The sequence below is a fragment of the Anas platyrhynchos genome, chromosome 10 (assembly GCF_047663525.1).
Source record: "Anas platyrhynchos isolate ZD024472 breed Pekin duck chromosome 10, IASCAAS_PekinDuck_T2T, whole genome shotgun sequence".
Lineage (NCBI taxonomy): Eukaryota > Metazoa > Chordata > Aves > Anseriformes > Anatidae > Anas > Anas platyrhynchos.
In genome coordinates, this window is record NC_092596.1 from 5,214,166 (window position 1) to 5,229,540 (window position 15,375).

The 15,375-nt window shown below is 44.0% G+C and overlaps 1 protein-coding gene across 1 annotated transcript in view; it reads right to left on the reverse strand.

Moving 5' to 3' along the window:
• Positions 1 to 15,375, reverse strand: part of COL4A6 (collagen type IV alpha 6 chain) — a 135,612-nt gene that overhangs the window by 3,413 nt on the left and 116,824 nt on the right. Inside the window, exons 25-44 of the mRNA XM_038184659.2 lie at positions 14,944 to 15,051; positions 13,592 to 13,813; positions 13,167 to 13,328; positions 11,013 to 11,183; positions 10,201 to 10,344; positions 9,833 to 9,958; positions 9,336 to 9,517; positions 9,009 to 9,072; positions 8,424 to 8,498; positions 7,900 to 8,007; positions 7,201 to 7,308; positions 6,705 to 6,776; positions 6,134 to 6,259; positions 5,658 to 5,774; positions 4,766 to 4,927; positions 3,235 to 3,333; positions 2,809 to 2,955; positions 1,746 to 1,862; positions 823 to 1,014; positions 311 to 597 (exon numbers count right to left, since the gene is read on the reverse strand). Of these exons, the coding sequence (XP_038040587.1) occupies positions 311 to 597; positions 823 to 1,014; positions 1,746 to 1,862; positions 2,809 to 2,955; positions 3,235 to 3,333; positions 4,766 to 4,927; positions 5,658 to 5,774; positions 6,134 to 6,259; positions 6,705 to 6,776; positions 7,201 to 7,308; positions 7,900 to 8,007; positions 8,424 to 8,498; positions 9,009 to 9,072; positions 9,336 to 9,517; positions 9,833 to 9,958; positions 10,201 to 10,344; positions 11,013 to 11,183; positions 13,167 to 13,328; positions 13,592 to 13,813; positions 14,944 to 15,051 (2,789 nt within the window). The remainder of the gene's footprint in view (positions 1 to 310; positions 598 to 822; positions 1,015 to 1,745; positions 1,863 to 2,808; positions 2,956 to 3,234; positions 3,334 to 4,765; positions 4,928 to 5,657; positions 5,775 to 6,133; positions 6,260 to 6,704; positions 6,777 to 7,200; positions 7,309 to 7,899; positions 8,008 to 8,423; positions 8,499 to 9,008; positions 9,073 to 9,335; positions 9,518 to 9,832; positions 9,959 to 10,200; positions 10,345 to 11,012; positions 11,184 to 13,166; positions 13,329 to 13,591; positions 13,814 to 14,943; positions 15,052 to 15,375) is intronic.

Here is a 15,375-nt window from a genome sequence, read left to right on the forward strand (position 1 = left end):
CTTAGTTTTCCAACAACCTCACACTGATGGGCTTCTAGGAGAGCACAATAAAATACTGTCCCAGTAGAGAGGGGATTAAGACAATGCTGTAGCTTAATTGGTGTTTCTGCATTGAAAGGTTTGAGGTACAAGTATCTGTGGCAATGCAGAACTACTGATTTAGTTTTACTACTGGACTTGAAGCTACAGGACAGCCCTGTATACAGTTTCCTACATGCAACTCAGAGAATTCGGTCTCAGTGACCGAATCTCAAAGAGGAGATCCAACCACGTTTAAAGCTGCATTTGCCGTTAGCAGTGGAATCCTTACCATGAGGAAGGAGTATCCTATCCAGAGGCTGCGCCAACCAAGGGGACACTGGGGGATGGTGATATCCTGGCTGTGCACGGCCACAGCCTGGGAGGGTGCTTCACAGACGGAGCAGCGGCTGATGTACTGGGGGATCTGCACGCTGTCCACTGGCATCATGGGGATGGGAGCAGTGGTGGAGAGCCAGTAGGACTTGTCGTTGCGGCTGGCGTAGTAGCACACTTCGTTGATGTTGCAGTAAATAAAAGGCATGGTGCTGAAGCGAGGCAAACAGGAGCCGGCAAACCCTGGAAGAATTGGAGCAGCAGTCACACCCAGCAGCTGGCAAGTGTTCAAACTCATACACATCAGTGAGGAGTGGCAGAGCATGGCACAAATAACATTGCTTCCAGCACAGATTTTGGCCAAGAAGACTTCCTCCATCACAACTTCCAGCAGTACCCACTAAAATTGCTCATTAGAAATGGGATTTTGGCCTACATCGTTTGCCTGAGAGAAGATTGTCAACTCACCAAGATCCTGGTTGTGTGATTTTTCCTGCCCCTCCACGTACAGTAAGCTGTAGCCATCCCAGAGCTTGTTCATTCCTATGGGGCAAGGTGGGATTTGGTCTGACTGGCTGTGCTTCACTAAGGTGTACCCGACGCCCACGCTCCGACCTGGCATTCCTGGCAAACCAAGCGAGCCTGGCTTTCCAGCGACACCTGCAAGACAGAAGAAGAATCACTCACAGGCAATGTGAGCATCAGCTGGCTCTGTACCTGATTTTCGCATTGCTGTCCTAGTGTTTCTGTCAGCGTTGTACTAAGAAGAGGCCAAATTTTGATGGTTGTATGACCGACTAGATGCACCAGTTCTAAAAGCAGCCATTTCACAATAGCACCCACCCATTTCCTACCTCATTTCATGTTCTGTCTTTCCCCAAAAAGCTCTAGTACATTAGCACATATCTCACGGTACAGTAATTCTGAAGATCTCAAAGCACTAACCAAAACCTAACAAATTCATTTTCACTCTAGTACTCTTCATGGTGATATTCTTTTGACACAGAAAGGCCAAAAGTCATACAAATCTGTGGCAGAATCCAAAGCTTCTCTCTCTCACAGCACCTCTTCCACCCAACCTTGATAGCTATGAATACCATCTTGCTCTTTCAAATCTTCAAGATGTCTCCTACATGCACAAAGCATTAAAACCAAAAGATGTTCACAATTGTACCTAGCTAAACTTCAGCAGTGGTAGACGACAATGACGTGTGACATAACCCTCCTCACTGAGAATTAAATCTATTTCATTGCAGATACAAGACAGAAGATCATGTACATCCCTCAGTCTTCCTAAGGTAATTCATTTGGTGTTGGAGAGGATTTCTTCAGAACCTGGGGGCAAACAGAATTCTACTGATTGCTTTTTTTTTGCCAAATCATATCATTACCTTCAAATCCCTGTGGTCCTGGGGTACCCACAGGGCCTGGATCCCCAACGGTGCCAGGCGATCCAGGTAAGCCGTCACGTCCTTTCAAACCAGATCTGCCTGGCAGACCTTTTGTACCTGAAATTAAACACAATTACTACTATCATTATTTCTTCATACTAACACCTTCAGTCCTACAACTACAATCACAAAAAGAGAAATAAGTTATAAACATGTTGTCAGCAGCCATGCTGAAAGCTCGCTCAAACAGCTGTAGTTACAACCCCCTAACTCCATACAGGGATTCCTCTGGGAAACAGATGGGTGTACATTTGAACAACTTCTGTAATGATAGAGCATTAAGGGTATAATTAGATTTCCCAATGAGTTCCTCTCTTTGCACTGCTCCACAGTGCCTAATCACCTTACCAACAGCATTAAAGGCTTTCTCAGATTTGACTCCCTGCACATTTAATTCACTCGAGGAACTGATGACAATAGTCAGGATCCAACACAGATCCATTCACTGTGGAGCATTTAGGGGAAGGACCGATGCTCACTGAGGTTCTCTGTCTAGGAGTTTTCATGAATAAAGGAGAATACGAACCTTTTAAAATTGGATAAATGGCAGCGTTAAGAAAAACATCGCTGGCACTTGCTGAGCCCTAGGAGATTCCTGGTGCAGGACCCAGTAAAGCCATTTTGCCAAATGATACAAACTGCAATGGTGCTGGCTGAAGTTCCCAGCATCTCTCTGGTTACAGTATTTTGTTGACAATAGAAATAATTCTCAGTGGTGCTTCACTTTCAGGACGACTCCACCTGCTAGTACCAAAGCTGGCATCACACCAGCTATACCACATGCTGCTGCTCCTAATTCTGGAAGTTTAATTCAAAAACTCTATCAAAGTGCAGGAAAATAATTTATCAAGCACATCCTAATACTAATAAAACATGACAGTTGTATGTATTTTGCTGGAATTATTTCCATTACTAGAAAAACCTGTAAACCTTCCTAATGCATTGAGAAAGGAGTCTTGTTCTTCCAGAAGGCAGCATTTCAGTGATCTGAGTGTGTTTTTACCTGGTTTTCCAACCGGGCCTTGGAACCCAGGATCTCCATCAAAGCCAGGCACACCATCAATCCCTGGCAGACCAGGTAAGCCTGCAGGGGCTGTGATTTCTTCTGGCTGTGGGGTTATACCTGGAGCCCCCGGTCGGCCAGGGAGACCTGCACACAGTGTAAATGACAGTGTAAGTACTTCAGGAATAGGTTCACAGCTTTGATGATAATACTGAGACAAAGGAAACGTATTTTAAATTAAGGCTGCCTTAGTACATTAGCACTGGGTATCCTTCTGGAAAGCGATACATCAAGTTCTTTGTAATTTATTTCAATCCCTAAGAAACCAAGAAGCCCCCAAACAAGCCTATTTCGGGAGCTCAGAAATTTTCCCCAACCCAAAGCTTTTGCAACAAAGTACAGCATTTCAAATTCTCTGGCACTCACCTCGACGGCCCATTTCACCTTTCAGGCCAGGGTAACCAGGATCCCCTGGAGGCCCGTCTTTACCTGGCATCCCCATAAGTCCAGGCTCACCTCTTACACCTGCAAAGATACACAGCTGAAGACCTCAGAGGCTAAGCGTGGGGTCCTGATTCTGACCCACAGCTGAGGCAGTGAGGAACACAGTAACGGCAGCAATGAGAACACCATTTCAGCTCTGAGACAGAGGGGACCATGACCATTCAGGAGCTCTGTGCCCATTTTGATGCCCAAAATGGCTGCAGAGCTTCAAGACAAGAATTCCACTGCTACGTAATTACAATATATGGAAAGAACTCTTCTCCTTCCATGGGGTAACCCAGGGAAAGTGTTTGAGGAGGATATGCCCACTCTATTTGGAATTCACCTCCATGCACAGCACAGAGCAATGGGGAGTTGCCAGCCTGCACAGACAGACAGCATACCAGCTTCTCCTGGCAATGGTTCTCCATCCTTTCCTGCCTTTTGAGCTGTGCAGTCCCTTTGAAACCTTGCTATTAGAGACCTTGTTTGCAGCTGCCCTCTGGTTTCCTCTGGTAGAGACCAAAGGGAGAGCAACATCCCTTAACACCTACAATCCTCTCAGCCTCTTTGGGAGACCTAAATCCACCACACTGTGTCTCTAAGCACACACACATCGGTGTGATGGTCCTCTAGAAACGGCATCTCCAGTCTTTGCCTAGATAAGGGCAATGAAGCTGGTGAGGGGCCTGGAGAACAAGTCCTACGAGGAGCGGCTGAGGGAGCTGGGGTTGTTCAGCCTGGAGAAGAGGAGGCTCAGGGGCGACCTTATTGCTCTCTTCAGGTGCCTTAAAGGAGGCTGTAGCAAGGTGGGGGTTGGTCTGTTCTTCCACGTGCCTGGTGACAGGACGAGGGGGAATGGGCTAAAGTTGCGCCAGGGGAGTTTTAGGTTGGATATTAAGAAGAACTTCTTTACTGAGAGGGTTGTTAGACACTGGAACAGGCTGCCCAGGGAAGTGGTGGAGTCACCATGCCTGGAGGTCTTTAAAAAACGTTTAGATGTAGAGCTTAGGGATATGGTTTAGTGGGGACTGTTAGTGTTAGGTCAGAGGTTGGACTCGGTGATCTCGGAGGTCTCTTCCAACCTAGATGATTCTGTGATTCTGTAAGAGAATCACACACATGTGAATGGGTAGCTGTATCCAACAAACAGCACAATTGCATGTCGGCATCATCTACCCAGAAAACAAAACAAAACAAAACAAACAAACAACAACAAAAGAAAAACAGTAAGAAGATAAAAATAAATAAATCATGAGGGAGACACTGAATAGCACCTGGAGCTGGCCTTACTTTACTACTTTTACAACCAGTAGGTAAAACCTGCATGGACCAAAAGGAAAGAGGCAAACTCAGCTGAGCTCACACCTGAATGAGGATTTGTTTCAAAGCAGTCACACCACAATATAGCCATTCACTCTGTCAAGGTGACAGCCGCCAAACCACACCCAGACCCTTTTCAAAGCAAGATTACCTTTGAATCCAGACACTCCAGGGAGCCCGATTGGACCAGTGGGTCCCACGTCGCCCTTAATGCCTCGCAAGCCAAGCACACCAGGGAAACCTGGACTGCCTGTGTCACCTTGGTCAGAAGCTGGGCCAGGGGGCCCTCGTGGTCCTGGAGGACCTGGAAGACCTAGAGAGAACACAGGCAATTAGCACATTCTCCTCTTGGGGCAAAGTAAATGCTGTTGCTAACCCTAAGAAGTCATTGTAAAGGACAGTCGCTGTTTGTGTGTCTGTATTTCCAGGGTTGTCCTCCTCCCAAAGGAAAAGAACCAGGCCCTACTTGCTTACGTAAACATAGGTACCAGCAACCTTTAAACCTTTTAAATGTTTTTAGACAAGGCTGTTAGGTGATGAACATGCACCAATGCCATCACGACAAATCTTTGGAACTGTACTTCCTGCTGACATTAGGACAAGTACTCCCTACGTACCTCTGAGTAGCAGTGAAGCTTTGCTGCCTCCCAGCTCACACAGAATACTTCTAAACTTCTCTAGGAGCTTATTAGGTTACAGCTCTCTAGGAGCTTGAAAGTTACATCTGTAGAAACCACGGTCTAATATGGAGCTGGCCTCCAAATGTAGACATAACGCATTGGAGCAAAGCATCTATCTTACTGCCTGAGCCTGTCTTCAGTATAACAATAGGTGAAATGAATATGGAGCAGGGAGCTTTAATAATGGGCTACATCAAATCCAGATTCAACAGCAGGAATTGAAACAGATCTAAAAAACCCCGATCTAAAAAAACAGATGATTAAGGTGACACTACTCGAAGTCATTTATATCCCCCAAAACCCAGAGTTCTTCAAAGGAAGCATAAAGAAACAGAAATCCTCTTAGCAGTTCACTCTCCATACCTGAACTCCCATCAAGTCCTGGGTGGCCAGCATCCCCAGGCCTCCCACGTATATCAGAAGGAAGAGAAACTCCAGGACTTCCTGGCAAGCCTGGCAGTCCCACAGGACCCGGGGGACCTAGAACAAGAAATACAAAGTGTGAGAGCACTTGCCCAGCTCTTCCATCACCTTCACTGACATGGTCAGAAGCAGTGGCTGAGCAGTATTCATACTGAGGAGAACAAACAGACACCTCACTACCTGTGGGAAACAAAATACAATATACTTCTGTTCAGGGGAGGTATAGACACTGTAATAACCATGTAACCAACTGTTTCTCAACTATATGGCCACATCACAGATTGAATATTTACCTGTCAAACTACTGCCTTTTTCTGTGACCTTAGGAGTTCTCTTTGGTAATTCCTCAAACTGTGCAGGCCCACTAACCTGAGCTGCAACACATTTCAACAGACTTCCAGAACATCAGTGTTTACCCATGTCTCCTGATGAGCCTTTTGGTCCCGGAAATCCTAGAGCACCTCTACCCAAGCCTGGAGAACCTTCTTCACCCTTCACACCCGGGAGACCTGCAGGGCCTTTCAGTCCAACTTCACTCAGACCTAATTAAAGATAGTTAAAGAAAGTAAGAGAGCTTATTCAAACCATTCACTAGCAGTTAAATCATTACACGAGCAGACTTGCAATAAAAAATTAACCATTTACCACCCTCTTTGCTGTTTTCAGTAGAGCAGCAGAAAGAGGTCTGGTGCCTCCTGTGCTACTCTGTGCAGAGTGAATTTAATCTGCAAGGTGCTGAGAGAGAAGCACGGTACTGTTCTGGACTTCCCACGGGCTTTTGCATAAGGATGTGAAGAAGAATTTGCTCATGCTTCTTAAAAGGAGAATTTGCTCATGTACATACAATATCCCGATATTTTTTCTTCATACTATGATTACATCCAGAACAGGGCAAAAAGGAGCAATTTTGTGAGGAACGTTGCTCTCGTGATAGACCAATGTAGGCATTTTCCCAGCTATGATGCTTCTACTACGTGTTTCCTTTACCTGGTGTTCCAGGAGACCCTTTTGTGCCTGGCAAGCCATTCAGACCATTTAAACCTGGAAATCCATGAAACCCTGAAGAGACATTAAGAACACTTATGTAAGCGAGCAAATAAGCAAATAATTTAGTTAGGTAGAAATGCATAGATGCTTCATGGAGACTACAACAGGTGTGAGAAACATGACACAGAGGAACACAGAATGTAAAGCCTCCCTTCACACAGGCCCCCTTCATGGAAACTCTTCCCACTGCTCTCTGTTTTTACCCTCAGTGAACCCCATCAGAGATCCAAATCCAGTGAAAGCCTCTCCCTTTCTGAACACTCCTCTGCTCATTTCTAGCAGCTGGTGCCTGCACTAGCATTGCCAAGAATTGAGCTGATTTCCCACGCACAGCTGGCCCACACATAGTGTGCTGCCTGCCTGCTGTGATACACTTGGATGAAACCCTGGTTTTCTGACCCAATATCTGCCCCATGTGTGCAGGCTCCAGACATACCTTTGGGTCCTGCTGTTCCACGAGCCCCAGGGAATCCGACAGATCCCGGCTGCCCTGGAGGCCCTGGTGGCCCAGGGATTCCTCTCAGCCCAGCATTTCCAGGAATTCCTAAAAACAAGCAGCAAAATGTTCTTGCATCACACATTCAGGCCAAATCAGCTCACAACTCCATAGTACAGCTTCTGATCCTGCACTTAACTCATAAGATGGGTGAATAAAATATTTATGTAAAGAAAAACCAGGTGCAAATCTCTTTTCACCACCACTACTAGCATAGCATTTATCCAACTATTTATTTGATAGTTGCCTTTTTTTTTTAAAAAATCAGAAATTCCATTCTTAATCACCCACCAAGTGACAAACTGGAATAGTATGCACACTGAATAACTAAATTGGTTACATGAGTTTTCAAGTAAAATATTCCAACAACTTCCACTGTTCTTTCAAATTGAAATCTTGACAGCAATGTGAGAGCATACCTGCTAGTTACACCACTAACCAAAGACACTTTTAGCCATCCTTCTGGGTAGGTTTGAGTCTGGAGAGGGAACGGACTCAAGTGTTGCAATGGAAGACTTTAAACAAGACTTTCTTGTTTAAGCCTCAGCTGAGACAGGCCAACCAGGGCTAAGGAAACAATAAGGTGAGGTTGTTGCAGTCGCACAACGAACTGCAGAAACTGGGTGCCTTGTCCAGTACCTGCTGGTCCTTCTTGGCCAACATCTCCTGGGCCACCTTTGAGCCCATTCACTCCAGTGCTTCCTGGAAAGCCAGCTTCACCCTTGAGCCCTTCTCTACCTCTCTCCCCTGAAATGATAAAAGCATCCAACACAAGTTAAACTGGAGGTAGGCATGAAGAGAAAGAGAAACATGTTAGACTGCCGCTGCAGCATTTGTGTCTGCTCAGCCATTGCCTGGGCTCTGGACCAGACTCCCTGGATGGCAAACACCAGCCCAAGTTCCCAAGTTCCTACTCAGGAAGTGAAGTGGGACCCAGCATTAGAATCGGGCTGCTTTTTTTTTTTTTTTTTTTTTTTTTTTTTTTATTATTCATCATCATCCATTTGTGGCCCACTTGGATTAAGCTCCTCAAATCTCATTTAGAGGACAAGACTGAAGTATTTAGATTTACAGATCACATACAGTCCCACACTGGGCAATATTATCCAATTTAATTTCCAGAATTTTGTACTCTTGAAGTGAACCATCAATGGCTACTGTACCTGGGAAGCCCGGGTCCCCTCGCTCTCCTTTCACTCCAGCACTGCCAGGAACGCCAAGAGGCTCTCCCTGGTCACCTGGAAAAGGAAGACGAGGTGAGGAAGCCATTCTGTAACTGACTGTGGGGAGCAGCTCTCAGTGCTGTTCAATAGCCATATTTATGAAAATAAACCTTGCTTATATTGCAAATTCAGGAGGTAGACAAAGACAACAGTAAACAATGTCCCCGAGGTGTTTGAAAATGTTTATAAACAGCAATGGAAGTGAATACACTCAGGGCATGTTCAGACTAACATTTAGGGCAATTTCACAACACCCTACCCTTTATGTCACAAGCTGATCAGAGAGGGTGCCTCTTGTACTGTCCAACATGCTTTGTACAGTGCTGTGGCCAAGATTTCAAAGGATCATAAAGTTTTAATACATTTGGCTTGGAACTGAACTCATCTGAATGAGTGACATCATAGGGGGACTTCTGAACCAGTCACTGGAGAGCGACTGACACTTCTAGAACACTGCCCATTCATTTTAGCCATGAATCTTAGGACTGCATGTACTGAAAGACCACGTAAACTGAAATTTCTTACCCTTTGGACCAGGGAGGCCAATAGGTCCTGGGAATCCAAGTGGTCCTGTGATACCATCTGAACCCTGAAATAAAAGCCCAAAATTAGCCTCTGCTTTTTATTCTTGCTGTTTCAACTTTGGGTCATGGGGTTAACAGACTGCAAAGATGTGGGAAGAGATGTTATCCAAAGTGTCATCCATTAGTACAAGCCAAACAAATACCAAGTTTTGTGAAGAAAAATCCTGCCAGCTTCTGGACAGCTGCTTTGCTAAATAAGTACCAATTAGAACAAAGGATTTTCCCAAGAGCTCTTTGAGAAAATGAAGATACTTAAGAAGATATTTACCCTCTCTCCTGGCATTCCTGGAAATCCTATGATGCCACGTGCACCCTTCTGTCCTGGCAGCCCAGGCTGTCCAGATGGACCTGGGAAGCCTGGCTCACCATGAAAACCTCTCTCTCTGCTTGCTGACCCAGCAGGTCCAGGAAGACCTGGCTGTCCACGGCTTCCTGGGATTCCTTTATCACCTGAGTTTATATAAAAGAGTATAAATCCATTTCAAAATACAGACATTCAGCTTATTTAGCCAACTGAGCTGTTACCCAAAGCTCTCCTTAGAGGGCAGAAAGGGATGAGATAAGATCTGCAGAACAGAGCCTCAAAGGAAAACTGTTTTCTCAAAATTCAAAGCTGCCATATGCAAATCTTGCTGAAATGTGAATGGCAGAACAGAAGATAGCAATGCTGCAGACTCTGTCAAAAGGGGAGGCCATGATCCCCCAGGAGTAAGCACAGTTTCCGAAGAACTCATACTGGTAACTAGTGACAATGTTGTGACATACCTCTAGGTCCTGGGAATCCTCCAAGTCCAGCTAATCCAGGATCTCCTTTGTCTCCTTTGAATTGCAGTGCCTGTTGTGGAGGCCCAAGAACAGGAAGACCAGGTGGACCTACATCGCCTCTGTCACCTGAAGAAACACAAAATCAGATTATTCTGCAATAAGATTGCCTAGCAGAGCAAGGTGTATAACATTAGAAAGTGGCAGACAGTAACAGAACTTCAATTCCACCTTTGGCAACCAGACCGAAGAATTTCACAAGAACATAACACGGCATCCAGAAGAAAACATTAAATATGTGCAGACATCTCCAAGAGGCCTCCAAAGTCCCTCTGCTGCACAGCCAGCAGAGTCTTTTAACTGTTTCTCACCTTTTTGACCTTGCAGTCCCAGAACTCCAGGGCTTCCGATTCCTCCAGCTGCGCCAGGAGCTCCTTTAAACCCATTGACCCCAGGGACACCAGGCAGGCCTGGCATGCCAGGGAAACCAAGCAGGCCAGAAGATCCCTTCTCACCTGTATAGAAAAGTTGAGAAATAGAGAAAATTAGTCTCTCCTGGTACACTGCATACCCAACTAGCTGGCAGGTGGAAGCAGGATGGGTCTGGCCAGTAAAACGTGATGATGTAAGCACAGTGGGGCCACTTCTCTCATGGGTCTCCACTCATGATACTTCTCAGTTTGGCTTCAAGAGCTTCACCTTGCTTCCACTGGAAGGCAAAACCCCATAAATTTCCAAGAGAGCAACCTGCAGTAACATACCTGTATTTCCCTCCCCCTAAAATAACACTTGGTTAATAACCAGTGACTGTATTTGTGCTTAGTGGCCATACAGATGGTAAAGTTTTACTTCCCATTGGGATTGTGCTTCATGTGTACCCTCCTATGATATTTCCCTTACTTCATGATTTCATTCACTGTTCCTCATTTCTTCAATTATCTTGTCTTTCTTACATGATTCTTTGTCCTTAGGGGCTCACATCCTTAAGCTGGACCTCCTCGTGACTATAATTTGATAATTAAATCCATCATACATAATTCACAACTCAGCAGAAAAACAAATGCATTCCAACACCAGTTGAGAAATCATTTTCTTCTGATGAGGATGGCTTAAAATCAATGCTAACAAGGTTATTTTTTGTTGGGCACAGCTATCTCAGCCTGCCCCCTGATGGAACACATACCTTTTGGCCCAGAGAAACCTGGACGTCCATCGTGACCAAAAGGCCCAGGTGGCCCCAAGAATCCTCTTTCCCCAGGAGATCCTGGAGCACCGTCAAGACCTGGGAAGCCTTTCATTCCGGCAGGGCCTTGAGGACCTACATCCCCAGCCAATCCTTTGACTCCAGGAAGTCCTGAATCAATACAAGAAAGAACTCAATAGATTATGTCACACAAACACCGAGGCGCTTTAGTGGACAGCTTTCCAAACTCTTTAAACATGGCATTGTTCTAATATGACAAATGGACCTTAAGGCACATGCAGCCTACTAGAAGGCATAAAGTTTAGAACTGCAAAAGCATTAGTCATCTAATAATAAAATACCTACGAAGAGGGTTACTGCCTACATCACTACACCACTGGCAAGAGTGAAACCCCTTATGATGTATACATTTTTGTCTCCTTTACCAGATACTAAAGTATAGAGCATCAGTCTTACCTTTACCATCAAGGCAGCCAAACCAGGATGGGGAGCATCATTAATGCCAGCTTCTGCTACCTACCCCATCCTTTGGGTGAACCAGAGATCAATTGGAGAGGTTTTTTGTTGTTGTTGTTGTTTTGTTTTGTTTTCAAGTTTTTTTTTTCTACCTTGGTAGTTAAAGAGTTACTTCTCAAAAGCAAGTTGCTTGCTAAGGGAACAAGCTTCTGATTGTGTTGTCATAAAACCAACACCGTATACACTCAGCTTTGCCTCTGTTTCAGAACGTTTCTATCTGAAGCTTTGTAATGGTTTACAACTTTAAACAAAGGCTGAAACCATTGAAAACAGAATGCTTAGATCCAAAGTAAGGAAGAGAAGAAAAAATCAAGTGATTCTGAAAAACGGCATTTGCAGCAGTCGCACCCAGTATATGAGCTTCATTGTACCCAGGACAAATATTTTAAGTTACAACTCATTTTTTTTGTTTGTTTGTTTGTTTTTAGCAGAAGAAAATGGCTACTTTATTTAAAAAGACGAAGAAAATGCACACTTAAACTTTGTGCATATTAAGGATTTCCTTATAAGTTTCAGGCTTTGTTACCATCTGAGCATTCTCACTGCAATGGTTCTGGCCTTCTGGCTTGATAAGGGGTATCACCTATAGTCAATGCAATTCTTGTAGCATTAAAAGCTAGGTTGTTAGTCCATGAGCTTTTATGCTACACTGCATTTTCTCACCTTGACAGCCTATGTGAAGAACCCATAACCAAACAGTGTGACATCAGAAATGGGGAGTTGATGATAAATGGAAAAGAAACATGGTGAAGGAAAAAACAGATACAATACGTGAACAGAAAGAACAAGGATAAAAAGAAATTAGTGATTCAGAGAATACAGCTGAAATATCTTAGTCATTTGGAGTTTATCATCTTAACAATGGAAGGTTTTTAAAAACAGTTGAAGGAAACAGTCATATATGGCATACAGTCCATAAAAGTAAAATAATAGGGAAGTGAAAGTCATGTTAGCATTCAAAAAAAAAACCACTTCAACACCATAATTTTCATCTAGAATGACGTTAGTGCTTTCATTCATTTGTTGCCACCATGTTCCAGCACCATCACTGTGCATGTCGGAACAGAATTACATCACAGACGATTATCTACTGATTCCCAGGGGCCTCTTTGCTTGATTCTTAAGTCTTACATTTACTGTTATCATGAAACTCTCTAGACAGTGCAGCCTGAGAGATACTGTTGTACTCGAGTATATTTTCCCTGTAATGTGAATGGAAATAAATTTATTTTCTGCCCTCAGTGTAGAAGATATAAGTGCTTCTTCTAACAAAGCTAACAATTTTCCAATCTATCAAAATCATGTCTCAAACAACCTCAAACATTAGAAATTAATCATCATTAAAATGGGAAATGAAGATACAGCTAGACTGTAAATGCAGAGCTGTTAAAAATATCAAGATACTTTCTCCTATCTTTCTGCTGTATTTCTTACAGCTTTGGGGCACCATTTCTAGGCAGGAAGATTCCAGCATTCAGAGGCAAAAGACTCAAATTCTGCACTCAGTTACCCCTGAGCAGGGGTAGGAGCTCACTCCCAACAAATGCCATGCCTCTCCCACACTTCCTCAACACTGCAACGCTCAGCTACTCGTCTTCATTTGAAGACGTTACGTACCTGGAGCTCCTGCCAGGCCAACCGATCCCAACGGTCCTGGTTTTCCCTTAATGCCAAAAGGACCTCCAGGGCCAGGAGGTCCTCGCAATCCAGGGACACCGGAATAGCCTGGATTACCCAGTTCACCTTTAATACCTAGGAGGCCTGGTCTCCCATCCAGCCCTGGGAACAGAGAGATGGGAGGTTACAGAACAAATAAAACAAAATGAAAAAATGAGTTGTAATATTCAATAATAATTCAATGAAAAAGTGAGTTGTAATAAAACTCTGTAAATTGCATTAGATTCTAATAGAAAACCACCAAATCCCCACCTGCAGGCAGCTTAGAAGATTGCTGACAGAGTATCTTGAAGAGATGGTAAAGAGGAAAGATTTTTGAAGGAAACCATTTGATATTCCCAGATACAAGCAGCAACAGGGCTCACCTTTTGGTCCTGGAAATCCAATATCACCTGCAAACCCTTTATCACCCGGGAGTCCAGGTCGGCCACGCTCTCCCTGGGCTCCACTCTCAGCACCAAACACATCTCCAGGAGCTCCTTTAGCTCCAGCTAAGCCTGAAGGACCCATCTTCCCAGGCAAACCATCTGTCCCATCCAGTCCTGGAAGTCCTTGGGACCCTTGCTCTCCTCGAGGTCCAGGGAAGCCTTGAAGAGAAATACAGGAAATGTCAGACAGCAGAAGTACAGGCTATCCACTCCCAATACCACATCTAACCAAATCAACATTTAAGGAAAGTTCAAGCAAAAAAAGGCTGTTTGGAAAGCTGCAGAGTGTTTCGGTACCGAATTACGAACTATGACTGGCGAGAAAATGTGATGAAAATGATAAAAACAATTGAAATATCCTTTCAATTTTTCTTTAAAGAATACTTTAGGAATATCTTGGAGCTGCAGCTACAAGCCTTACATTTACAGGCTTGGTTTCACTAGATGGCAGATTAGGCAAAAAGAACAAAAAAGGATGAAGATGACTACTTCAGGCAACAGACAGGCAGTATCTCACTACCACCACCATCCACAAAAGCTGCAAAGATGTTTTTGCAGCTTACTTTGTCCTCTACATTGGACAACCTCTGGCACTATGGGACAGAAGACGCTGACAGCCCTGGCACAAGGAGGACTGCAAAGTACTCTCCCTTTGTCAAGCAGACGCTAAGTAGCATTGCTGTGTGAATGTTTTCTGCTGCTCAGCAGTTGTATCACAAAATCAGTGACTCTGTAAAATTGTCATCCCCACTTAATGCATTGAAATGATAAAGAGATTTCTGCAGCCATATCTACAGAGAAATATGATCGATATCAACCTAGCTTAAAGAGTCTTCCCTCACCACCCCCTCTTGCTCTTTATTTACTACAACCATTAGAAATTCCCACAGCTAAAAGAAACCCAAGCATAGTATACAGACTTTTACTAGAATAACACATGGCTTAAAACAGGTAAGTGGGTTTTAAAATACTTTGCAGTTTCTAAACAGTTACAAAGCATGTGATGATAGTCTCTGAAGAAACGAATTGTGTTGGTTATCCTAATTAATTCCAGCACCAGTATAATACTAAAGGCAGGTAACAAGTATAATGAACATTTCTTCTTCCCTTTTTTTTTTTTTTTTCTCCGAAGCTGCAACCATTTGGTTGCAGAGATTGAATTTGGAAGGAGCACAGAGGAGCTCACAATGGAGAGATATGAATGTAACAGGTGGAAATGTGGTCTAGATGGTAAGACAACTCTTTTGATAAAATATTGTATACATTAATCAGATAACAAAAACTCTTACCAGGTTCCCCTTGCAAGCCAATTATTCCTGGAGACCCTGGCTGTCCTTTTGACCCATGTAATCCAGGTTGCCCTGGAATGCCAGGAAAGCCTTTGCTGCCTTTGGGACCTGAAGATTAAAATATTAATGAATGAATACCAGAAGAAAAAAGTATAGCACCAGAAAACAGGATCAGATCTTTTCTGCAAAGCTTGAAACACTCACTGGATGCACAATTTAAGCTAAATAGCTTCACAGAACCATGGCTGTTACATCAGCTATGTAAACACAGAAGACGAGGTTCAGAGGCTACTTGAAAGGGGAAAAAACAGTGGAGTCATTACGATCCCCCACAGGATTTAAACCCAGCCCCTTTATAGAATTAAGAATATTATGCTGTCAGTTAACTCTCTGGAATAACTATCACTCATAGGGTGTTAATTAGCAGGTATT